The sequence below is a fragment of the Penicillium cosmopolitanum genome, assembly GCF_028827165.1.
Source record: "Penicillium cosmopolitanum strain IBT 29677 chromosome Unknown utg000011l:1.0-3548175.0:1.0-3550911.0, whole genome shotgun sequence".
In the NCBI taxonomy this organism is placed as follows: domain Eukaryota; kingdom Fungi; phylum Ascomycota; class Eurotiomycetes; order Eurotiales; family Aspergillaceae; genus Penicillium; species Penicillium cosmopolitanum.
In genome coordinates this window covers 178,086-199,152 of record NW_026622681.1, presented here as the reverse complement: position 1 = coordinate 199,152, position 21,067 = coordinate 178,086, and the positions used below count along the sequence as shown (strand labels likewise).

At 43.6% G+C, this 21,067-nt stretch overlaps 7 protein-coding genes across 7 annotated transcripts; 2 read left to right on the top strand and 5 right to left on the bottom strand.

Annotated features, from left to right (window-relative positions):
* Positions 1 to 138: 138 nt before the first annotated feature.
* N7509_011527 (GNAT family N-acetyltransferase) lies at positions 139 to 852 on the bottom strand (the record flags this gene model as incomplete). The annotated part of the gene is made up of 2 exons (XM_056636164.1): positions 139 to 607; positions 701 to 852. 2 exons carry the CDS (start codon positions 850 to 852, stop codon positions 139 to 141), a joined length of 621 nt encoding a protein of 206 aa, XP_056482194.1.
* Positions 853 to 3,289: 2,437 nt separating this feature from the next.
* On the top strand, positions 3,290 to 4,731 carry N7509_011526 (uncharacterized protein; the record flags this gene model as incomplete). Its single annotated transcript, XM_056636163.1, has 6 exons — positions 3,290 to 3,454; positions 3,511 to 3,643; positions 3,722 to 3,845; positions 3,904 to 4,171; positions 4,233 to 4,341; positions 4,406 to 4,731. 6 exons carry the CDS (start codon positions 3,290 to 3,292, stop codon positions 4,729 to 4,731), a joined length of 1,125 nt encoding a protein of 374 aa, XP_056482193.1.
* A 2,700-nt stretch (positions 4,732 to 7,431) lies between these two features.
* Positions 7,432 to 7,785, bottom strand: N7509_011525 (uncharacterized protein; the record flags this gene model as incomplete). The annotated part of the gene is made up of 1 exon (XM_056636162.1): positions 7,432 to 7,785. One exon carries the CDS (start codon positions 7,783 to 7,785, stop codon positions 7,432 to 7,434), a length of 354 nt encoding a protein of 117 aa, XP_056482192.1.
* A 916-nt stretch (positions 7,786 to 8,701) lies between these two features.
* N7509_011524 (uncharacterized protein) lies at positions 8,702 to 9,767 on the bottom strand (the record flags this gene model as incomplete). Its single annotated transcript, XM_056636161.1, is given in 4 exon segments — positions 8,702 to 8,950; positions 8,995 to 9,210; positions 9,226 to 9,386; positions 9,440 to 9,767. 4 exon segments carry the CDS (start codon positions 9,765 to 9,767, stop codon positions 8,702 to 8,704), a joined length of 954 nt encoding a protein of 317 aa, XP_056482191.1.
* Positions 9,768 to 9,803: 36 nt separating this feature from the next.
* Positions 9,804 to 10,107, bottom strand: N7509_011523 (uncharacterized protein; the record flags this gene model as incomplete). The annotated part of the gene is made up of 2 exons (XM_056636160.1): positions 9,804 to 9,965; positions 10,081 to 10,107. The coding sequence occupies 2 exons, from the start codon at positions 10,105 to 10,107 to the stop codon at positions 9,804 to 9,806; spliced, it is 189 nt and encodes a 62-aa protein (XP_056482190.1).
* A 39-nt stretch (positions 10,108 to 10,146) lies between these two features.
* Positions 10,147 to 10,590, bottom strand: N7509_011522 (uncharacterized protein; the record flags this gene model as incomplete). The annotated part of the gene is made up of 1 exon (XM_056636159.1): positions 10,147 to 10,590. The coding sequence occupies one exon, from the start codon at positions 10,588 to 10,590 to the stop codon at positions 10,147 to 10,149; it is 444 nt and encodes a 147-aa protein (XP_056482189.1).
* A 3,840-nt stretch (positions 10,591 to 14,430) lies between these two features.
* On the top strand, positions 14,431 to 15,372 carry N7509_011521 (tachykinin family protein; the record flags this gene model as incomplete). Its single annotated transcript, XM_056636158.1, has 1 exon — positions 14,431 to 15,372. One exon carries the CDS (start codon positions 14,431 to 14,433, stop codon positions 15,370 to 15,372), a length of 942 nt encoding a protein of 313 aa, XP_056482188.1.
* Positions 15,373 to 21,067: the final 5,695 nt, after the last annotated feature.

Below are 21,067 nucleotides of genomic sequence, written 5' to 3'. Positions count from 1 at the left end.
TAGTATACAACCCATGGCCCCTCTATCAAGATTTTAACTAATTAGCAAAAGCATAACCTAGTATTACTCTAAAACCTTCAACTCGCAAGTTCAAGGCTCCAGCCCTGGAGACATGACATCCTTGAAATGAGATTTTGGCTAGGCTCTGGATTTTGGCATGCTCGAAGACCAAAGATATAGCTCGTCCGCCTCATAGCGGAATTCATCAACCACTTCGAACTCGCATTTTCTCAAAACCTGGCAGCTACCATGATTCTGCTTTTCGCATATAGCATAAACTTTCTCTGCCTCTTCATCGTGTGTGAAGAGACTCGAGATGTCCCGTCGCGGAAGTTCCCACCACATCGTCAGTAACATCTGTAAGGCCTCTGTCGCAAACCCCTTCCCCCAGTGCTCAGGTAATACCGAGTAGCCAATCTGCGGACAGGGGTCTAGCGAATTGATGCCCACATATCCAATGACTGGTTCCTTGTTGGTTTCAATCGACTTGTCAACGATCGCCATAGTGAAAGAACATCCAATAACCTCAGAAGGGCCCGTCATGAAGGTCTTGGACGACAGCCATTCTCGTGCATCGTCAATAGATTGAAATGGTGTTTTTGGATGACTGTCTATTGTTAGCAGATCATAGATAAAATTTCTACCAGTAGCAGTCACAAAGAGAAACTACTCTCGATTTCCAGTCACAGCAGATACGCACTTAAATCGAGCAACTTCAGGTCTCGAACGAATCGCAAAGATGGCAGGCAAGTCGGATTCTTCGATGGGACGGAGGAGGAGACGGTCGCTTTCCGCCGATGGAGGAGATTGCGGGACGATGACCGTGACCGCTTGACGTCGAAGAGAAAACATGACAAAGTGGTGGGATTCAGAAGAGGGAAAAGAACGTCTTCTTCGACCTTGATAGATACGTCCGACGAAAGAATCGCTCTTCACGGGGTTGTCTTGACCTTTCGCGTGTTCTGGCGCGCCTCGTGGCAAAATTCGAATAGCGATGCATGATTGGCGGAGCCTCACGGCCTTCAGGGCCCCGCTAAGCCATATTGGGAGCCCGCGATGTTGGAACTGAAATTGAAATTGAAATTTGAAATTTAAAAAGTAAATGACGGCGATATGAAATTGTTATTTGCCAACGGCTGGGCAAAGGAGGGAGACGATAGTGAATGGTGGATGGGAGAAAGGGGAAAAGAGAAAAGAGATCGAAGCTGTCTAATATCTAGGTGGCTATGGCGGAAGGGATGGGACAACGCGGCGACCTGGGCACTGGCAATCACGCCACGGCGTGGGAGTCGGACTAGCATTATCTGGTATATATTCGCCCGGTTCGCATTTACGACATGAGGAATTCTGGATCTTCGACCTCGGGAGTTCGCCCCAATAATAAATGGTGCGGAACAAAGGGGCCATGAGAATGTGTAGTTAGGCCCCTTTGATTTTCATAGCCATATATAGCAATAAAAACTTAATAAAACAAACCTGCGATTTAAGCAGAATGATTTCCTATATGGCCGGTTCTGGCAAGAGCATTCATCTGCTGCATGAAACACGTGTTTTGCAATAGTGGAGATGATACTAACTACCCTCCGACCAGGGGATTTTCCTATTTGTTCTGGACCAGTTGAGCCAATATATGAGGAAAGGTAGCTGTGAATTAGAAAGTACAAATAACGGCTATGAATGACAGTTTAATACCAAACCCTCAATTTTTCAGAGTTAGATGTTTCATTAAACCAGCTCACACTGGACCAATCATTGAAATCTGATATTTTATTGAAAATCCCCTTCGTGAGCACCAATCATTCAGCAGGGCAAACTTGAATAGTCAGTCGTCAATAATATTGATGCCAGGGGGAAGTAATATGATTTCATACCACTGCATACATAGACTGATGAATCAGTTACGGCTCCTCTGCTGTTCCAAGGCCTTGGCGAATAAGTCCGTAGCGGAAAGCCATTAAATAACCGGATAGCCCTTAAAAGATAGTATGCTGCTTGTCACGAATTGACTTGGTAAATGGTGACTAGTACATCTCTTATAGAAACTAGCGACCATAAAAATTGAACACAAAACTGCATTCTAAAGTCAGTTTTATTTGTAGCCCAAGTGAAACAAATCTCACGCCTACCCAACCGAAATATCTGGATGTCAAAAGAAGTATGAGAAGCCGTTAAGGTACAGGATGTTTTCCAAGCCTTGTTCTGTGAAATGATTTGAAACAAAAGCACGAGAATATTACCGCCGCTCGGAAAGGGAGAGAGGCATGGACCAATATTCCAAGGTGCCAAGCTTGCTAATAATTGGTTCCTTGAAATCAGCCATTATGGAGCCGGTTTGGGAAGTGTTGGGATTATATCCCTTCCGCGAGTTTCAACGCTGAGCCTATTGACTTGATGTTCTGCATCGCCCGCAAAGCTCGAATTTGTTTCATTATCCTGTTAAATTAATGAACTAGAGGGGAGTGTAAGCCCCTGAAATCATTTGTTTATCAAGTCTACTCGGAGTAACTTCGGGGTGATCTTCTATAAGCTCAGTCTTGGGTGATAGCGGGAAATTATGGAAGAACCAAAATGGGCGGCTAAGAATGACGAGATATATTGAGGCTAGAACAAGGGAAAGTCGAATGCACCAAGTTTGGATCGGCTTGAATTCGGCTAAGGCGCTTTGCGTGCACGGTTCACGACAGGAACTGAGCAAAATCGGTTGGACCGACGCTCGCACCCTATCATTTAACCCGGAGACCGAATAACTGTGTTTTGTGGTCTATTTTTCTATTGATTTCTATACCACCTTGCCTCTCCTTTGTCTTTGAGCAAAATATGGACAAGCGGTTTCACGCCATTGGCGAAGAATTGATCAGTCGCCAAGTACGTCAGACCAGCTGATACACTTCGGCAGAACATTGAATTTCCCGTCATTAACTTCAAATTGCTTAAGAAAGATTAGGACGGCGATCACAGCCATCAAAGACTGACGGATAAAGCCTAGTTGCGTCTTGTTTTCCCGCTCTGGGTTCCACAATGGCAAAGATCGGCGTACGGGCCACTCTCGTGCATGGATGGAAACGGGACCAGCTCGGCACTGGCATCTCCTGTCTCGCGTGAGCGAGATCGGACAGGTAAATCCCGCCAGAATGCACACATGGCCGCGGAATTATGAGTACCAGTGCGTAGGGGGCTAAGTAATGGCTATAAAAGGCTCGAATTGATGCTTGGATCCTACTTGTTCATTTTCTCAAACCTCTAGGTAGAATAAGATTCGAAATTCATCTGTTTGAATCCCAAGTGCAGAATGTCTACAGTTCACACTTTGAAATTGATTTCTGAGATCAAAAACCAAGTGTTGGATCCTTCGGTTGGCTCTGGGCATGGTCATTCCCGTCTCCTCCAGCTTGTGGATGAACTCAAACTAGCTGTTGAAACACCTACAGAGACGATTCTGCGTCTCATATATCAGGTATACCCTCACCATTTCTCCTTTGTATTAAAGAAAAGACATTGATCCTGCTGAAGCTACCGGAAAATGCTGCTTTGCGTACTGTCGTAGACCTTGGAATCTTTCCATTGCTGGTCAACACCGAAACAAAAAGCGGCGTCTCGGCGACCGATCTGGCCAGAGACACTGGAGGGGATCGAGGATTAATTGGTGAGATTTATCAAAGATAACTAGACATACCAAGATACCGCCCTTGAGGTCGACACTAACATGAAGGGTGAACCATAGTTCGCCTTATGAGGATGATGACCGCACTCGGGCTATGCGCGACTTTGGAGCCGGAGAAGTATATTGCCACGGACAAGTCCTCTAGTATGATACATCCAATAGGACGTGACGGTGTACGTTGCATGTGAGTAACTACCCCCACCCCTAATATTGTCGATTTGGAGGTTAATATTCAACTCTAGCTTTGACTTGACCGTTCCGACCCTCTCCAAGCTTCCTGAATACTTTCAACGTCACGGTTACAGGAACCCCCAAGAATATTCTACCTCGCCAATGAAATGGGCTGTGGGGAAAAGTCAATTTGAGTGGCTCGCTGAGAACAGATTACATCAAGATCTTTTCAACTCTTACATGTCAAGTCGACGTGAAGGAAGGCCCAATTGGTTCTGCATATATCCAATCGAGCAACTCATGGCAGGAGCAGTGGTTAGCCCCGATGCTGTTTTCCTTGTTGACATTGGGGGGAAATCAAGGCCATGACTTGGCGAGATTTCATGCACAATATCCCAAGCCTCCTGGGCGCCTGATCTTGCAAGATCTTCCTAAGATTATCTCCAGCGTGGAAAGAGAAGGAATAGAGAAAATCTCATACAGCTTCCTTGACCCCCAACCTATCAAAGGTAAGCCAAACGCCAGTCCTGGAGAGCCTACAATGAAAAAGAAGAATCCTACTAATAAGGACAGGTGCCTGTGCCTATTGCTTCCGAGCCATATTCCATGATTGGCCGGACCGGATGTGCCAAAAGATTCTCATGAATACTGTTTCCGCAATGAAGCCAGGATACTCCCGCGTCATCATCATTGATTTTGTTCTGCCAGACACAAACGTCCCTCGCATGCAGGCCGCGATGGACATTCAGATGATGAGTATTGGTGCGGGAGTTGAACGATCTGAGCAACAGTGGAGAGAGCTTTTGCTCAATGCTGGGCTAAAAATCATCGGGATTTGGAACGTGAGCCCCAACATGGAATCGATTATCGAAGCTGTCCCAGTTGTGGATACCGTGTGAAGTATAATTGATAAATTCCTCTTAAATATCGAGAAGCTGGGAGATACGCGGCCAGGTACCCTCTATATAGAATCAAACTTAAAACTTGAATAGTGAAATTGATTCGACAGCTGTTTCATCCGTTAGGTATCCTCCAGCCTTCCATCGAAGACTATTTGGACAATACTGGGGCAAGGCTGCTTGGCGCGAGCTAGTTATGAGATGACATCTATACGTTTCTGGGGCCAGATTTTCGGAAACGATATGTGATTTTCCAGTACGTACATAAGTTAAGAGAATCATGCCACATTGATTGCCGAGCCCCGAGAACCAGGCCCACTTGAAAGCTTGTTTGGCTCTAGCTTTTCTAGGGTAAACTCAGATAAGACGGCTCGCATGCTAGGTGACCCACTCCCCGTCCATCTTCAACTGCTACTCCGTCCAGAATATGGGTCTCCACGTGCCGACCGCTTGTGTACGACCAAAAGCAATTGATAGGCAAGCGGTAGAGGATGTTGTCATTTCCAAAGAAAAGTTCTCAATCTAGCCGGAACCAATTGAATCTCCATCCGTCACCGAAAACGTTGACCGTTACGTTAGAGAGGGCGTCGCAGCTTTTGGTTTTGATGTGTTTAGAGGATAGGCCATAGGGTTTGCTGAAGCTTCCTGTCTTCGCACAGCGCTCCACGCCTGGTCTCATAAGCTGGTATTTCAGGGCCCAATGAGTATTAAAGGGGGGAGAGGGGATGATGTGACTTCCTGAATGAAAGAAATTGCTTCTAGTAGAGATGAACCTCCTTTCATGGTCGAACTAGATAGTGAAATGATATAATTTTACATAAGATTACACCTCATAATAATGCACCAATCTACTCTACTCGGGTTGGCCAATTCCAGGTTGAAGGTAGCGCCTAACCTCAAGAACGTGCCGTTGGAGCTATAACTAGGGAGTGACCGAAGAATTCAAGTGGTGAATGGAAACAAGAGAGCAAACAGTCCATCTCGGAGACATGCAACTAATTGCCTGAGGCTACGTGTGCCTGAGGAAACACTCACCAACAGTCGGCTTAATATCTGGCAGGAGGCTGCTTTCGTTCAAAGTTGATATTTCGGATACTGGCAATATCTAGTATTTTGATATCATTCATGCTGTTACTGTCAATGTCCGATGTAAATCCAAGTTGTAGTTCAAAAATCGAGAGAAGTTAGATCGGAGTTAGTCGACCCTATCGACTAGTCATGGCTTTCAAGTTTAAGATAGGAAATCCATTTGTAAGCCCGAGGTTTACTAGCAATATACATATAGGAGCGCTGTATATTGCCATTTATGCTTGGAAATTATCAGGTTATTTTTCAACCACCTATTAAAGACCGGCATATTTCGATTACGATCTACTTTTACACAGGTTGTAATTATATCCGGCCTCATAGGTCGTGTATTTTCCTTCTAGAGACTTACCTAGAAGCATTACCAGTATGTATTCTGACCGGTATTTACTAGTACTAAATTGAATCCGTGGCTAGACGCATGAAGTTTGAATGGTCTAGTACTAGCTTCCTCGGTCACCTGACACTAATCGGCTGTTAAATGCTTGGACATCAAGGTCACCCGCATTGGGCTTGTCAAGGCACAGAATATGCGCAGAATTTACTAGTTCGATCTGTATTGTAACCTGAGTAAGAGTTCGACCGCCCAGGAAGAAAGTGAAATCATATTAACTATGATGTAATTCGGATTTTGACACGATGTCCTAAGTCCCACTGCCCCCAGTGGCAGATGGGCTCGCTCCAGGGGCATCGGAGCTAGAATTGTCTGAATATGGTTTTGCGGTATAATGTACCACGGCAATATCATCATTACTATCTCCACCACGGGGAGATGGGGCAGTGCCAGGCATGGGAGGGCCTCGGGCACTTCCAAACAGACGTCCTGGGGGGTTAGCTGGAAGATTAAGATCGGCAGGGATGGGGTCGACCTTTTCCTGAGCAATTGCTTCTATTTTTCGCATGAAGAGAGTTTTGTTCTTGCGATGCATAAAATTCCTTTTTTATTTGGTGAAGTTCCAACAAAAAATCGATGTCTCATCCAAGGCCCACTAAGACGCGCGCACCCAACTGGGCGATCGTGGTTCACAACAGCCACCTGAATTGAGGTCCAGTCAACCATGTCATTACCGTTGTGATCTCGCATATTGACTTCAATTCTATAAACTATCACATTGGAACCTCCAAATGCCCCGTTCAATCGCGCTGCTCCCATTATCTTCGCCAGCTGCGTTGCCTTGTTCTCGAGCATTTCTAGATCATCCGCATATAATACCATTATGGCAGAGCCAGTATCATCTATGAAACTAAGCTCCGCACTTTTGTCATAGCATTTGTCACTGGTGTTGTCGCTTTCACTTCTATCGCTGTTCTCACCACCTTCATCCATCGCTGGAACTGACGGAATTCGAAGATTGAAGTCGATCTGCGAAATGTAATCCATAAGCATTGGTTTGGTCAAAGGAATAGATTGAAAGAGCGCCCCTGAGAAGAGCTGAAAGGGAAGTATATATATTTACCTCATGCATAAATTGTGCAGTCCTTGGAGGAATTGTGAAAGCTTTTTTATCTGTGGCGAAAACTGGAAGAACATTCATGGGACCAGGGCCGTTAAGCTAGTCTGATAATTAAAACACATTTACCAAGTTGATGATAGACTGGAAATTACCTACACCTTCAACCAACCCAGAAACTCTGGTGTCCTTGATGCATTTCGCTGTAGAGATCGAAGTCTTTCCATGTGAATTCCTTCGGGCCATCACAAACCTTCTTGCGCTTTGACCAGTATGTCACCAGTCCGTCATTCCAATTCAACCCCTTGGACATGTAGGCTTCTATGAGGGCGTTTACCGTCGATAGAAGGTTGCGCTTATCCCCGTTATTTTTAAGATCTTCCCGCACATTTTTGAGATCCCTCAAGCGAATAGCCACCGCCGAGTCCAGATCAAGGGGTAGTGTTCCAATCTCTCGATCAAACTCGGCCTGATAAGCCTCGTACTTTTGAAGTCTTCTTTCCCACCATTGTGGCATGATTCCATCCTCAATTCGTTCCTTGCATCTTTGTATATTTGCGGTAACGTCACTATGATCCTCTACATTAGTTGATCACCTTCCAAGTGAACTATCAGTTATTCTAGCCACCTACTCCTCATGTATATCGCGATCGTCTGAAATCCAGCCCTTGGGAGCGTTCCTGAACTCTCCAATCGGCGGTCCATTATGGACCGAAAGTGAATATGGCCTGGCATAATGTGTCTTTGAGTCATTTTTATTCTCTGGCTCGGAATTCTTTCTTTTTGTCATTTTGATTTTGGAAATATATGTAGCAGCTTGAACTTCAGCTTATGGAAGATTATGGGTATGGGTATTTATGTAGAAATCTCAGCGCGCACAGGCTAGCATTGAAATCAAAGAGGGCATACACCGTGGCCCAGGATCTTAGAATCTGGCCTCCAGACGACCCCTTTAAAGCTCTCTGAGATATTACACGAGCCCCTCGAAACCGGACTTTGCTACAAAAAACCAAGTGGCTCGGATTTATTAACGGATCAAACTTTCTTTCATAAGTTCTCTTTGACGTCGCCAGGGTGCCCTCAGATTGGACAGATCTGAGCGAGTCTTCCTTGATAGAGTGCTATCTACAATCCATAATTCCTGGATATAGATACAGGTGCCGGGGAAGGTATCTGTTATTCGATTTATATGCCGCCAAAGAAAACAAAGGTGGCCACGTCTGCTGCATTCATAGCAACCTCGAAAACCAAAAGAGAAAATTGAAAGCAAGAAATATCAGCGTTTTCAATCTTGACATGTCCAGTTCAAACTATTTTCAAGTACTATGGGAGGCGATTTCAACTTGGTGGAACCCGAACCGCTAGACCGCGGCATCCCCTTCTTGGTAAATGTAGCGAAAGTTGAGATTTTCCTATACATGGGTTACTCAAATTCAGACGAGATTAATGGACTCAGCTAGGAATGGAATGGAATGCCTCACCCTATCAGTGACATCTTCAAAAGAATAAGTGAAAGTAACATCGGCAGCAATCTCTCCTTCGTCCACCTTTCTGTCACGACTTCGATTCTGACTGATGTACCACATCTGGAGCGAAAAGAGAATAATTTCTAGAAGCACGAAGCAGCCCAAAACAGTAGCCAAGGCGGGGAAATAATGAGGTGCATCACGAGAGCGAAATGTCTGTAGCCCAATAGAATTCCATACTGCCCAGAACACAAAGTTACAAGCGATAACGACAATTTATTTGTCTGGCCGGCAACGTTCCTGGTGACTATTGATAGAGCAAGACCCGCACAGCCCCAACAAGCTATCATGATATAATAAGCAAGAAGGAGGCCGGTCCTCTTGTCATGTGTGAATGGGACAGTCAAGAGCACAATGACTCCTGCAATGGTGGGGACTAAAAAGGCTATCGTTACCAATATGGTTTGCTTGAACCGCTTATCAAGTCACACTGCACTGTGAATGGAGATCAATTGGACCGCACCAGACACCATTTGGAGGAGCTGTGTTTGCCACGTTGTGAATCCAAACGATTTGACAATGATGTTGTTGAAAGCACCAAGTCCCCCAGATGGTATTGTCAGCAAATTCTGAATAAGAATAATGGCGTAAACTATACCGTGATTAACGTCCATCAATAGCATACAAAGGCTGTAAAATGATAACACCACTCGCCTTGCGGGTCCTTTATTATCTCAAAGACTTGGTCTTTACGAAACTTACAATTTTGCAAACCAGTTCGATTCTTGCGTACCCGTTCAATCATGAGGTGCTTGTTTTCCTCGGTAAAGCAGTGAGCCCTCATAGGAGAATCTGGCATCCACCATGCCACAAAACAACCCCATATAACGATTAAAACTCCATATGTAATGAAGAGCGCCTGCCATGACCCCACTGGAGAGGTGATTGGAATGAATGAAAAGCAAAATGTCAATAGAGAACCTAAAATTTGGTTTAGACCGTTCATCATAAATATGCGACATAGAATCAGCATATGGGATAGAGGGCTCCGAGACAAGGGGATCAAATACTAAACTGTTACAACTACGCCCTGCTCTTTTCGTGTATACCAAATAGACGACAACAATGTAAACGCTGGTTGACTGACGGCTTCGAACACACCAAGAAAGGCTCTAAGAGCGATCAACCCCTCAAACTTTCTCATTGCAGCTTGAGGTGCAAGTGTTACGCCCTATAAGACAATGTTGCCGCCTAGGCATTTCCCAATTGGGACCCCTTGGATAATATAATTTCCCTGTGGGAGTGTCAGCAGGATACTGTGCAAATGTTGAGGGGCAGAAATTTACTGGAAATTCAACGACGAGGATGATCATATACAGGATTGTAGTAATCCATGAATACTATATGCCTTGTCAGCCCCGCCCGTAGAGTTTAAATCCGTGTTGAGAACATCGAATACTAGCCTGCTGGCCGACAAGATGGGTGTCGTCCTGAATACCCATAATGGAAGCATAGGACATCGTTCCCTTGTCTAGAGTGTAGACAAGATAAGTGACGACAATAAATAACATAACGCGCTTGTCGATGAGCCGCTTAAGGCGTTGATTTGTTGCCTCATCAATCTCAACAATGGTGGTGCTTGCGTACCCAGCAGCCTCACGATCAACAAGATCGTATTTCATATTATCTTTTGCCGAAGCCATCTCAATCGCCTCCGCTATATCATCGTTATGCTTTGAAGTACCCTTGGCGTCTGCAATTGTATGTACGAGGGAGGTTGCGATGAGACGTTGTGTTGCATGTACTACGCAGGCTAACCTAAGTGCCGACCACGGCCCTTCTTTTATTCGGACCATAATACGATCAACCCCGCGGCGTAAAACTTTCTTGTTCTTTCAAAGGAATGAGAAACTACTCACCCCGCAGAAGCCAAGATGCTGGGAAACAACTCGAATCTGGGGATAAGGTCTGTCAAGCTCGCGGGACGTGCGTACTGGAGCCTAAGCCTCTTTTGAACTTTGGGCTTTCCATTGGTTCGGACGGCCCAGAACAGCGGCACGATTGATGCTAGACAAGCCAAAATCGTCTCAATTTATCCTATTGGCGATGAGCCGTCATTCGCGTTGTCACTCTCGTGGAAACGACAATCCGACAACGAATAGCAAGCTACATCGCCGCAAGAAGAGTGCGCCCAGATTCCTATATCCCCCTCACCTTCCCTAGCTTATCCACTAATAACTTAACCTATATACTGTATACAATAGCCCCCTATATCAGTTTATAAACAAAGACTATAGAGTAGAAACCTTTAACCTATATATTGCAATAAAGCTATTTAATTTAGATCTTATAAGAATCCTATAGTATAAGCTATAAGTCCCCTAACTCTAACTAAAAAGCTACTTTTATTATTACTATAGTCAACGTAGCCGTCTAAGTATCTTTAGTAAAATTAGCTCAGACTTTATTAATGTATTTCTTTATCTTCTAGAACTCTATACTACAAAATTCTTTTTTTCTGATTACGGTTGTTAAGATAGATAATACCCTTGGAGTTATATACAGTATCTAGAGATAAAGCAGAGAATATATTTACGGATAGGGCTAACGATAATTAATATACTGATACTAGTGCTTGCACAGTACTCTAGGCCTAGGTAGCGGTATCTATATATAGGAAAGCTTAGTTACCACCTTAACAGTATCCTAAATCTCCTAAGAAGATCATTATAGAGATTATAAAGCTTATATTGCTAGTTATAAAGAGAGAGCAATATAAGGTCGTTGGTTAGGCTTAAGCGTTTTTAAGGAATTCCCTTACTTTGTCTGGTTTAAGCTAGTATTTCTAACTGCTATCAAGCTCTATCAATAGCTCCGTAGCACTATAATTAAGGTACTTAGCGTATTTACGATTCGATAGTAAGTTTTTCAACACAGCGGGTACACCTCCACGGGGTACGAAACTACTTTTTCTGTGCGCAGTACCGGTAATTTAGTCTAGGATAGACGAATCTAGGCTTAAAATATAGCGCAGGAAGTCATTTAAAAATTGCTGATTACTAGAAGTTGCTAAATAGTGTGGTTCCTGAGATATAACAATACAATTTGCGCCTTGAGTTGTTGTTTCTCCCCTGGCCTTAGCTGTCTTGCAAATTCACAAGTTGAATATGATACAACGTCTGAAAATAAAGGGCTCGTTATACTGTTCTGATATCGCAGTTTGATCCAATGCGCGATTGGTCGAAAAGTATTTCCATTCAGGCTCCGCATGCATTCGGAAACTATTCTCAGACGACTTGTCCGATGTACGTCAATAATGTCTGGAAAGAGTTGGAATTTGTTGGGCTTAAACGATATTTGGTGAGGTTTTATCTTAAGGGCAATACACCATCAAACCACCTTCTCTAGATTTCACCAAGGAAAGTGAAGTACGCTGAGCTTGTTTTTTTTTTTTCTGTCATGGTATGTATAATCTGATATCATAACGTGTTTTGAAATTTGGCCAATTTTGATAAAATTCTATGGCCAGTGGGGCACCCTCACTGCCCCACTATGAAAGCCAACTTCGGTAATAGTATTTGGCCAATAAAATCACCTACTGTATTGCCTCATAGGTGTGGCGTGTTCAGGCTTTCTTGATCTTCAGTTGCATGTTCTCACCGCTACCCTACCTAGAGGCAGGTTTGGAATTGAGAATTTGGCGGCTCCGAGGCTTGGGTAAACGTATCTTTGGAGTGCATCTTTGAAACGATAATATTGTAATGTGGCCCCTGAAGCCCCCCTGCTACTCATTCCCTCTGGCCATGGATTCGCAATATCTGTTGCATTCTCCACCCAGACAGGGACTCTTGATGGTCAGCCCATGATTCTCTACCTCATCCTGGCCACTCCCTACTACCGGCAGGGAGCTGCTCTGAAGAACAAGACAATATGACCCTAGAGACTGGATACGAGATCGGTATTCTCTATTTCGCCTAGTATGATTCAAATCTCGGCATGTTATTTAGTTTTCGAGTTAGCTTATGGATCAAAAAGGAAAACTTTGATTATTTGCTTTCGCACATAATCTTTCACTTCGACAAAATTGATTTCAAGGGGGCTTTCAATTATAGAATGAGTATCGACGGAAAGTAAAGAGTCAGCAAATACTGTATTCTCGTTAAGTGTCTTTACTCTCTCCTCTGTAACTGATAGAAGAGGAGCGTTTTACACGGTCGGCTCTTTGAGTTAGAAGAACGTCACCCTTTAGCACGCCGACCGAACGCCTAATTAGATCTCTGCCTTCACGTCGGAACTGCAAATGGTCGAATATTTCTAAAATTCCTTAACGAGCGACCTTTACGTGAGAGCCATTATCGTGACAGTCGAAGTAACTGATCTGTTATTCGTGGTTTGATTGGTGTTCCATACGTTAGATGCCTAGTGACTCCCCGACTTGTATGTAAAATCTGGTTCTGTCGATCCTCAAAGCAGCTGCAAACAGGCGAACATATGCCAGTACCAGGGGTGAGGAACGAGGCATTGCAGCATAGGTCCATTAATAATGCTTTATCGTCCCTCTCAGGTAGGCAGTAGCAGATGAGGATAGCTGCGCTGAGTCGGAAAAGCATGTAAACATTATGGGCTGTTCTCAAAAATGAAACCTTTGTCGCAATATACCATGAGACTGTTTTCGGTATTTCATTCCTGGTAAACGCCGAGGTGCGCATACCCCATGCCGCACTGGAACTCTCTACATAGCATGGAGGTGAATTTCTCTTATCACTGAGACGACAAATTTCAAGGCCTCCTGAAAGACAGGCAGAAATTAGCTGCAAAACTGCGATGATCGGTAATAAGGGCTAGCAGAAAACATACAGCAGAAAACATACGAGGGTTTCACTTCCAGCTCATCTACTGAGCGGGCATCATGCTATAAACTTCCTCTATTCAGGCATCAATCCACTTTCCTCCCCGGAGTACCTGAGCCTGAAAGTTATAGCCGAACCTGACCGGCACATCTCTTCGCAATCATTTCCAACGGCAACTTCCTCGAATACGTAGAATAATACAGGTTTTAGTGCCCTGGAATCTTTGAAAAGGCTTAGGGAAATCTCATCTTTGCCTAAATTATCGGCAAAGCTATGATGTGATTTCCAATGTCGTCGAGATCAATGCACTGGGTTTCACCTGAGACGTGGGGCACTGCGAAATTTCATGGCATTGTCGATATCCACTAGCGAATAAGGAAACACTATTGACCAATTGAATTTTTACATTTCAGCGAATCTATTTTAGGTAGTACTTCCTCTTTTGGAACTGCTAGTAATTTTGTTTATTTGCTTGGATATACCTTATGAAGACTAAAACCAGTTTGCCATGTTCAGCAGCGTTATGGTATTGAGAAGAGAACTTCCTTCGAAAGGTTTACTGAGTGCTTGCATAGAAGAAATGAATCCAGAGCTAGGCGGGTTTGCCCAGTGTAAGCATTTATGAATCCATAGCTCTTACGAGACAGCTTCATGGGCATACGAGACGGGTCATCAGTAATACATGTACACACACGGGCTATGTCGCTAAGGTTTTCAGTCTACATTGAGAATGGCAAAAAGGGCTTTGGGAGGGTTTAAACCTATACGGTTGCAGAGGAAAGAAAATCTGCACAATAGATCCTTTTCAACCTGATCGCTAACAAAAACTTTATGCACTGAACAGCGATGGGATCCCGAATTGTAAATAAAACAAATCGAAGCGAATCCCCAGACAACGATAGTCAGAAAGCACGCACCTATTTCGAAACAATACCAGAGCCTGGTCCGCCTGAATTCGCATTTGTTAGTGGTATGGGGAATACCACTTACCGAAGCCACGCAATGAAATCCTACTGGAGGCATAAAAAGAGCGAACAGCGACGCCAAGAAGACGCCGGACATACCAAACCAGCTTTGCGACCATTGTTATCCCGCAAAGTGCGAGCAAAAGACGAGCGCGATAGTCCCAGTCAGTCTCAATTTCAACCAACAGAAGACGCTTACTCGTATCTTCATGACTCTTCTATCTCGATCAAGGAGACAAGAGCACCTGGTATCTCCCAGCAGATATTTTCTGGTATCAACTTTGCATTATCTTCAAGCTTATACCAGGAAGCTGGATTCGGCTCGTTTCAAATTTCAGCACATCATCACCGGTATTTCTATCATTGTAAGCCCAGATGGAGCAAATTTTACCACATCAAAATGTCCCGAATACTGACAAGGTCACCTGCTGTCCTAGGGCTCGGTATGCATGCCGAGCTCATACATTCAGGGCTCAAATCGCAGATGTTTTCCCCGTTCAAAGATATTTGGATACCACTCGACCTATCAAATGCCGCGTCATTCAACGGGATTTTAGCCCATGCAGCTGCTGACCTCAATGACCGGCGAGAAGATGAGGACAAATCGGAAACCTTGAAATTTAAAACCGAGGCCATAGGTACTATCAATCTATGGCTTAGCAATTCGACAAATGCAATTAAAGATGAGGTCTTCGCCGGCGTCGTGCGGCTCCTCACCTTTGAGGTACGTTCAATCTTGCTATCTATGCAGTATCTCCCCGTCGGTAAGAAAAGTTTGATCGCTTTTGATCGAAATTCAGCAAACCCAAATTTCGAGGACTAATATTCATGGAATACCCAGAGATTCTGGGGCACGCGAGACAGATTCTATATGCACAAACATGGTCTTCGGCAAATTGCACATACCAGGGGAGGATATCAAGCTTTCCATACAAATTGGAGGCTTCAAATTGTTGTTTCCTTGTAAGTCCCCTTTATTATTTTAACTAACACGATATCTGTATTTGACTCAGTTCCCAGGCTCAATATTGTCGAGATAGAAGAAACAGAGCAGCCGCCATTGGTGGTTCGTTTGCTCCAGGAATATGAGAGCTTTATATTTGAGATTTTAGGTCTATGCTACTTGCCCTACAAATCATCAAAGCGGTTCCAGGACTTCAATCAGTTGCAACAGGCTGCCTCATTGAAAGAAGTAATCCACACGTTACAAAATCGACGACAAGCAGAACAAGAAACAAATGGGAATGCTCAAAGTGATCGATCAGTCTCCCAGTGTCTGAGATTATTACTTTTCATATGGGCTTCTGTGCAAGAAAGCGAAAAAAGATTTCATGAAAGTCTGGGCCAGAAAGAAAGCAATATATTGTCCTCTCTGGATAACTTTCTTCGAGAGTCGCCACACATCTGGGCCGGTTCTTTGAATGATGCTGTATCGACTATTTGGGAGAGCTTCTCACATAGAGAGGAATACGAGAACCTAACTATTTTTGTTACTATGGTGGCTGGACCTCTCTTGGATATCAGTCCTAAAGCCCGTTGGGGAATTGAAGAGTGCCTTCTTTACTATTGGAGTCCGGAAAAGATATAATTGAATTCACTGAGAATTAGAGTACGTCGCTTCAAAGTGATGCATTCAGAAAAACGACAGCAATGGAACAATGGATTGATGATGGGCTAAACTCTGGTTGAAAAACCAACTAGCCCTTCTCTGCGTTGATAACAACTCAGCAGGCTCCGCAAATGAAAATCGTTCACATACTATTCAGCTTCCACATTTCTGACCAAACCCCAAGTGCCTACTCATAAATCAGTCTCCATATGTATCAATGGGAGAATATCTGAAGAGAGGGGAGAGAGACGTGGGGGAAGAGGGCGGAGATTGGTCGTCGCGCCTACGGCGTTGATTTTGAATAAAGTTTCCTGTCCGGCATTCAGTCAACATTCTTAGACAGAAGTCAGCACACGCCTAATGTCTAGTGGTCATCAAACGCTCTTGACATGACGAATGAGATGAGAAACAAGAGTATCTTTGTAGATAGTAATCGTGTTTCGCGTGACAAGGCTGAACAGGTAAAAGAGGATTTGACGAAGCCCATCAGTTCAAGAGGGGTGCTTTCAACTCCGAACTCCTTTTGAAAAACGCTTTTGAAGGCTTTTCTCCTCACACTATTGAATATATCTTCGTATGCACAAGCGACTAAAATGTCCACAGGCTGAGAAAAATTCCCAAGATAAAATCGAGAATATTAGGGAATATTAGGACTAAATGTAATCTTCCAATTTGGTTCTTCTTTGCAAATTGTGATCAAATCTAGAGTGTGTTTAATTTTTGGAGTTCCAGTTTGTGAATTTTCTCCAGCATTCTCAAATTCTCCTTGTATTCTGCCAGCCCGTCTTTTCTCTTTGATGGACGTCGTTTCACTGATTCATGACTCATCCCGACACACTCTCGCCCATCGCCGAGCGGGATTACACGAGACGGGGAATCCTTTTCGCCGATAAAATGTGGTTTTCGTTCAGTATCTAGCTCAAACGTTAAGGCCTGGCAAAGCATGGACAGATACACAACATATATTAACCTACCTTTGAGCATTTAATTTGAGGATAAGTGGCTCAAAGATCTATTGGCTGCAGTTCAGCGTTGGCACAACGGACAGGATAGAGCGGAAAGAACAGAAGTAATGGAAGTGTCTGAATATGGTGGGACTGCAGTTCGTTTATGAGCATCGTAGGCCACTACACCCTCCATTTGGCTGAATTTCGGTATTTCTGTACGGCCAAAGATTATTTTTCCAAAAACAGTGACACTATTCAACCAATCAAGAGTCGCATCTACAAATTTGTCATGATTAGAAAGCGAAAATTCAGATACAAGTCATTAAAGAACTATTCGAAATGGGGTTTGCGGTTAAGCTCCCCTGCTCGAGCTACATGTACCCATCTACAGTGTCATTTCACAAGGGAGCCTTAAGGACTGTTTACAGAGGTAAGTGAATTATTTTATCGAATACGTGATTGACGGAGTCCAGTGTCAGGAGACGTGCATCTCAAATTCAAAATACATGTCGCACTCTGCCGGCTTTTTTCCCTTATGTGCCGACCTATATACAATTTGCGGTCAAAGTTTCATCAAATCCTGCGTTTTTAGGCTTGATCTTCCATTTTAGATCGACGGCAGCCTCCACGCTTTGAGTTCAAACTCAGTTGTAATTTATTGTCATTTACCAGTACTGCGTGTAAAGTTTCGTGTCTTGCATCCAGGAAGCCGCTCAAATCTTCTGACTGGCTGCTTGGGTAGCTAATGGTAGTAAAGCTTTCCTATTGGCTAACTACTCATACTTCGTTAAGTAATGATCATTTGACGTAAGATTAACACAGATCACATGATCGGAGTACCGATGACCTCTAGCCGTGGAAATAATTTTCTCACATTCATTCATTTCCGCATACCTGCGTCCATCCCATTCTTCCACTCTTCACTTTATACAACTAACCCTTCAAATTGCTTGCAAATTTTTGTATTAATTACTCGACTCGAAATATACCCTAAGAATCTCCATACAGGAGGGGCTGGCATTGTCTGCTATAAGTCTTATTGAAGGTGTGCTTGCTTTTTTAACCTTTTTCGGAGCTGATCTAGGGGTTTTTGAGTTGGGAGAAGATGCAAGTTAAAGTGCCTATTACTTAAATCATCATTAAGATAATCACTGAAATGATGAGCTTGGTCCGACTTCCTTTTTTTCGGGGTCTGAATTCTGCTCCTTTGGGAGACTTGTCATGGTCCAGCAAAGCAAACCATTCTTTTATCCTAGCTTCGAGATATAGTAGGACAAATATAACTTTAACTTCCCTTATTAATATTTCGTGCTTGTTTCAAGTCGGACTAAGATGCAGAAATTCGAAAACATGCGATTTGTCAGACGCATCGTCGATCGCTACCGAGAACTCGAACAGGGACGTGAGGAGGCTCGACCAAAAGAGGTAAAGTTAAGTGCGTATTCAGAAGTTTCGCCTGTCTATGCAGGGTATGGAGGAAGCAATAGGTTTGAATCTTGCACTTCACACGGTAGTAGCTGGAAAGGCATTTTATTGGTGAAAACCTTCCGTTTGAGACAATTTTTGCTGTTGGAGGCAGCAACCTCAATTTCAAACTAATTAGAGTGAGTTAAATATCGTCGAGTCGAAAGAGTTTGCTTTACTGTACCTCGAGGAGATGGGAAATCTGCAGCCTTTTTTCTCGAACATCAAAATTCATGCTTCTTGTCTTTTTGACGTTTGCGTGCCGCAAACAACTCGGCAATCTAACATTCAACTCCATTTCCGTGCTCCAGAAAGCTAGTTTCAAAGAATTTTCCAAATAGACAGGGATATAATGCTTTGAAGCCTTGCAAGAGTCCTCTTGGGTTTCCTCCATCAAAATCTTATGCCTCGGTTGTGCATCATTCATCACAGGTATTGCGTTAAGGCTTTTTGGGCCCTGTGTAATATGGCATAAACGGCTTGTCAACCAAGGCTGACTCTGAAAGTTGCTTTCAAATCTGCAAAATCTCTCAACGACTTCTGAAATATGGATTCTGATTGAAGACCCATCAATGAAGTCTCGTGATCTTGCGCTTACAACCATAGGAAGACTACCGTTCAGTGGCGCCGACCGTCGTTCAATCGAGATCCCGATCCTGGTTCCATCAACCCATCTATTACTCAAAGTTATTGGTGTTTGTTCAAGCAGCGGCGCCAAAGCCGGGGCTCGTATAATGGTGACAGTCTCCCATGAAATGGCTGATTGCAGCGTTGTTCTTTTATTGGTGCACTCTGCGCGAAGAAGATACGAAATTTTGAGATCTTCATGATCGACTGTAGCAGGCAGCGTCAAATGAACGGGTATTTCAAAATCGATGCCGTAAGTTCCAGGCTCCAGATATGCTTCCTGATTTGTCTCTAATTTGGGCCATACGTGTGCCCTGCATAGAAGAGATTTGAAATTTGCAAGTCTTGGTTGGTTGTCTGAAGAAAACCAGTCATCGTGAAATCTAAATTTCGCGAACTTGCGGTCATTTACACCGCCTTGGTCGTCAAGCCTTAATTTTTCTGCATCATTCGACCATTTAAAGTCCCAGGTCTTTCTTATTATCGAAGATTTCGAAATATCTGTGAAATTTAGTAATGAGATATCTTGCTCGCTTTTGAAGACCCACTTTGTGATCGCCCAAACTTGGATTTCCCTTCAAACTTTAAAAAGACAAGTGGCATCGAAACCCTTCGGTGAGTCTTCAAAGCCAACTGGCCGCGTAAAACAATAGGCTTTTCCTCTTCCTTTTCAATGAAAACGACAGAGTTCATGCAACGGAACGAGATAGAGTATGGGGCCTCGAAACGTTCAAATCCCTTTTTTCTGTTTTTCACTCGTGCCATATAGAAAATGTCTGTGATAGAAAAGGGTTTGGTGGCAAGATCTTCGGTGATAGATCAAATTAAACAGTGATATGCGGAAATTCAGCTCTATGAAAACATATCAATGGGAATGCTTTCTGTATGTGATCTGACACAGACTTTATTCATTTTATATTTTTAGGTGAAAAAATGGGCTACGTCATTTGCCTAGAACAACATAGCAGCCTCTCAGTAGCTGGCTATTATTTATCGAGTAATGTCTTGGTAAATTTAGAAAACTTGATTTGTGATCAAGTATCCCAGGACACTTTGTACATCCCGAATTCGAACCCAATGGAGCGGGTGACAATTCCATGGGTCAGTTATTGCTCTACCCGTGGGACGCGCCACCTACATGACATGGTGAATTTTGTATAGGATTAATCGTCACGAAAAACGAAAAGCAATATGATTTGACGCAACCTTTCACGGGAGCTAGAAGAATACATTCCCTTTTGCTAAATACACAGTCGCATTATGTAATACTAACAATATAGAAATACTCGCTATTACGGAGTACGAAAAGGTTACGAAACCTCATAATCGACCCTTTTCTCAAATTGATCTCTTATCAAGATAAATGAATTCATGAATAGCTGTGACTAGGGTCATTGAGCTTCCCAGGCATCGAGCTATATGAGAATAAACAAAGATACCCCTCTCTTGCAGGCTGTAACCTAACATTCTAAAGGTGTGCTATATCATCTTAGACCCACCGTTGGAAAACTGTCGTGGAACAGCTCCTAGATTGCATGAAGGAAATGAGCCAATAGCTATTTGAAGGGGTTATGTCGAGGCAAAATTTCATGAGTTGATCTGTCAGTGGTGATGATTTGCTGATCAGTATAGTCGGATCGAGAGGACAGTGTGAGTTTTTCTCGGCCATGATAAGCGGACAAAAATACTTTGCTTTTCCAATTCTCTCTATATTCGTTGAACTCAGAAGCTTCCATTGACATAATCTGCTCGGTCCTTAGCATTCGGAAACAACACGACCATTTGTCGCCTCAGAAAAGTAGAGAGACTTGGGAAAAAAAAGCCGGAGTAGCGAAGCGGTGTAATTTTTCCACGTCTTATTGTACGACTTT